Source organism: Colobus angolensis, unplaced genomic scaffold (assembly GCF_000951035.1).
Source record: "Colobus angolensis palliatus isolate OR3802 unplaced genomic scaffold, Cang.pa_1.0 Scaffold34, whole genome shotgun sequence".
Taxonomy (NCBI): Eukaryota; Metazoa; Chordata; class Mammalia; order Primates; family Cercopithecidae; genus Colobus; species Colobus angolensis.
In genome coordinates, this window is record NW_012116710.1 from 7,443,493 (window position 1) to 7,445,902 (window position 2,410).

The following is a 2,410-nucleotide window of genomic DNA, read 5'->3' on the forward strand; positions in this document are numbered from 1 at the left end:
GGTGAAACCCTGTCTCTACTAAAAATCACAAAAAAACTAGCCGGGCATGGTGGCGGGCGCCTGTAGTCCCAGCTACCCGGGGAGGCTGAGGCAGGAGAATGGCGTGAACCTGGGAGGCGGAGCCTTCAGTGAGCTGAGATCCGGCCACTGCACTCCAGCCTGGGCGACAGAGCAAGACTCCGTCTCAAAAAAAAAAAGAAAAAAAAAGAAAAAAAAAGACGTGGGAGAATCTGGACGTGGTGGCTTACACCTACAATCCCAGCACTTTGGGGGGCCGAGGCAGGAGGACTGCTTGAGGCCAGGAGTTCAACATCAGCCTGGCCAACATGGCGAAACCTTGTTTCTACCAAAAATACAAAAATTAGCAGGGTGTGGTGGCAGGCGCCTGTAATCCCAGCTACTCAGGAGGCCGAGGCAGAAGAATCGCTGCAGGCCAAGATCTTAGTCCCAGGCACCACGAACCCGGGAGGTGGAGCGGAGGTTGCCATGAGCTGATATCGCGCCACTGCACTCCAGCCTGGGCAATGGAGTGAGACTTCATCTCAAAGAAAAAAAGACATGGGAGAAAAAAACTCAAAAATTAACAGCAGACCATTCCAATCTGGGAACAAAAGTAAGGCCTTGTCTCTACAAAAATATCAAAAAATTAGCCAGGTGTGGTGGTGCATGCCTACCGTCCCAGCCGCTTGGGAGGCTGTAGTGGGGAGGATCACTTGAACCCAGGTTGAGGCTACAGTGAGCCATGGTCGCACCACTGCACTCCAGCCTGGGTGACAGAGCAAGACCGAGTGAACCATTCTGAAATCGCAAGGTTACTTGTGTATTACTTTTCCATTTCAAAGCTTGAGGAAAAAAAACATAAATGATTTCGCTTCCTACCCTCCAGCTAGGTCTGGCCTCCAGGCCTCTTTGCTTGCTTTGTCCTCTGCCTGGAGTGTAATTACAATAATCAGGCAGCCTTCTTTCATGTCACTTCCCTTTCCAGGGAGGCAATTTGTGTGACGAAACACACTTGAGGTCAGGAGTTCGAGACCAGCCTGGCCAACATGGTGAAACCCTGTCTCTACTAAGAATACAAAAATTAGCCAGGCGTGGTGGCAGGTGTCTGTAATCTCAGCTACTTGGGAGGCTGAGGCAGGAGAATTGCTTGAACCTGGGAGGCGGAGGTTGCAGTGAGCCGAGATCGCACCACTGCACTCCAGCCTGGGCGACAAGAGTGAAACTCCGTCTCAAAAAAAAAAAAAAAAGAAAAAAAGAAAGAAAGAAACACAGAGATGGGGAGTGAAGACAGATAACTGGGTGCATAGCCTAGCTCTACCAGCCACAAGCTATGTAAACCGAGGCAAGCCAACTGGTCTTGCTGTGCCGTGGCTCCCTGAGCTATACCAGGGACACAATAATAACAACAGCTGGTATCTTCTGAGCACCTACTGTGCACCTACAAATAGTAGGTGCTTAGAAGATACCAGCTGTTGTTATTATTGTATAAGTATTCAAAGGAGTTTTGGGAGGATTCAGTGACATTCATCCCTAAGGTGCTCAGATAGCACCCAGTACACAGTAAGCGCTCAGTAGCTGGGCATGGTGGTGCACACCTGTAGTCCCAGCTACCTGGGAGGCTGAGGCAGGAGAATCACTTGAACCTGGGAGGCGGAGGTTGCAGTAAGCCAAGATCATGCCACGGCACTCCAGCCTGGGCATCAGAGCGAGACTCCATCTCAAACAAACCTCAAAATAACTAAAAATACATACATACATACATAAATAGATTATACAGGACAACTATTTGCTTAATGTCCTTGTCCCCATAATCAGGAGCTCTGTGAGGGCGGAGACCTAGTATATATCCACAGCTCTATCACTTCCTCTGGCGGGCCCACCCTGACCTCTCTCAGCCTGGGTCAGACACCTTCTCTTGGCTCCCATAGTCCTGTAGTTTCTCCCATTGTGGCCCTATCCCCTCTGCCTGCCTCTCCCATCCCAGCTTTGATGATCTGGATGTCAGTTTGATCCTGGATCTGTTTAGCGCCTCTCTCCCACCTGTGAGTCTTGTGTGTGCAGGGCCCAGGGCTGCAGAGGTCACCACTGTGTCCCCACCATCACCCAGTAAGGTCCAGGCACACAGCTGGTGCTCAGTAAATGCACAGGAACATGGAATGGCTTCAGTGGTACCTTTCAGAGGCCCCTGGGCTGCCTTCCCAGTACCCCCCAGTTCAGCCCCCACCTCCATGATCCCACCACCCACCCGAGGTGCAGGCCACGACCTTGTCCACACCATGAGCCTTCATGGCTGCCACAATGTTCCGGGCGCCCTCGGACATCACTGTAGTGGGACCTTAGAGGGGACAGAGAGTGGCTGTCACTGGTGGGCGGCGGCGGCGGCAGGGGTGGCAGGGGTGGGGCTGGGGGC

At 52.2% G+C, this 2,410-nt stretch overlaps 1 protein-coding gene across 3 annotated transcripts in view; it reads right to left on the reverse strand.

The window, feature by feature from the left end:
• The window catches only part of BLVRB (biliverdin reductase B), a 17,331-nt gene extending 14,922 nt beyond the window's left edge, over nucleotides 1–2,409 (reverse strand). The window contains exon 1 of one of the 3 annotated variants that reach the window (XR_001002935.1): nucleotides 2,246–2,355. Coding sequence is in view for 2 of the 3 variants with exons in the window: in XM_011952478.1 (XP_011807868.1) it covers nucleotides 1,596–1,758 (163 nt within the window). In the remaining variant the exon portion in view is untranslated. Of the gene's footprint in view, nucleotides 1–1,595 lie in introns of all 3 variants that reach the window. The other 2 variants (XM_011952479.1, XM_011952478.1) reach the window with 2 other exon arrangements.
• Between the last annotated feature and the right edge of the window lies 1 nt (nucleotide 2,410).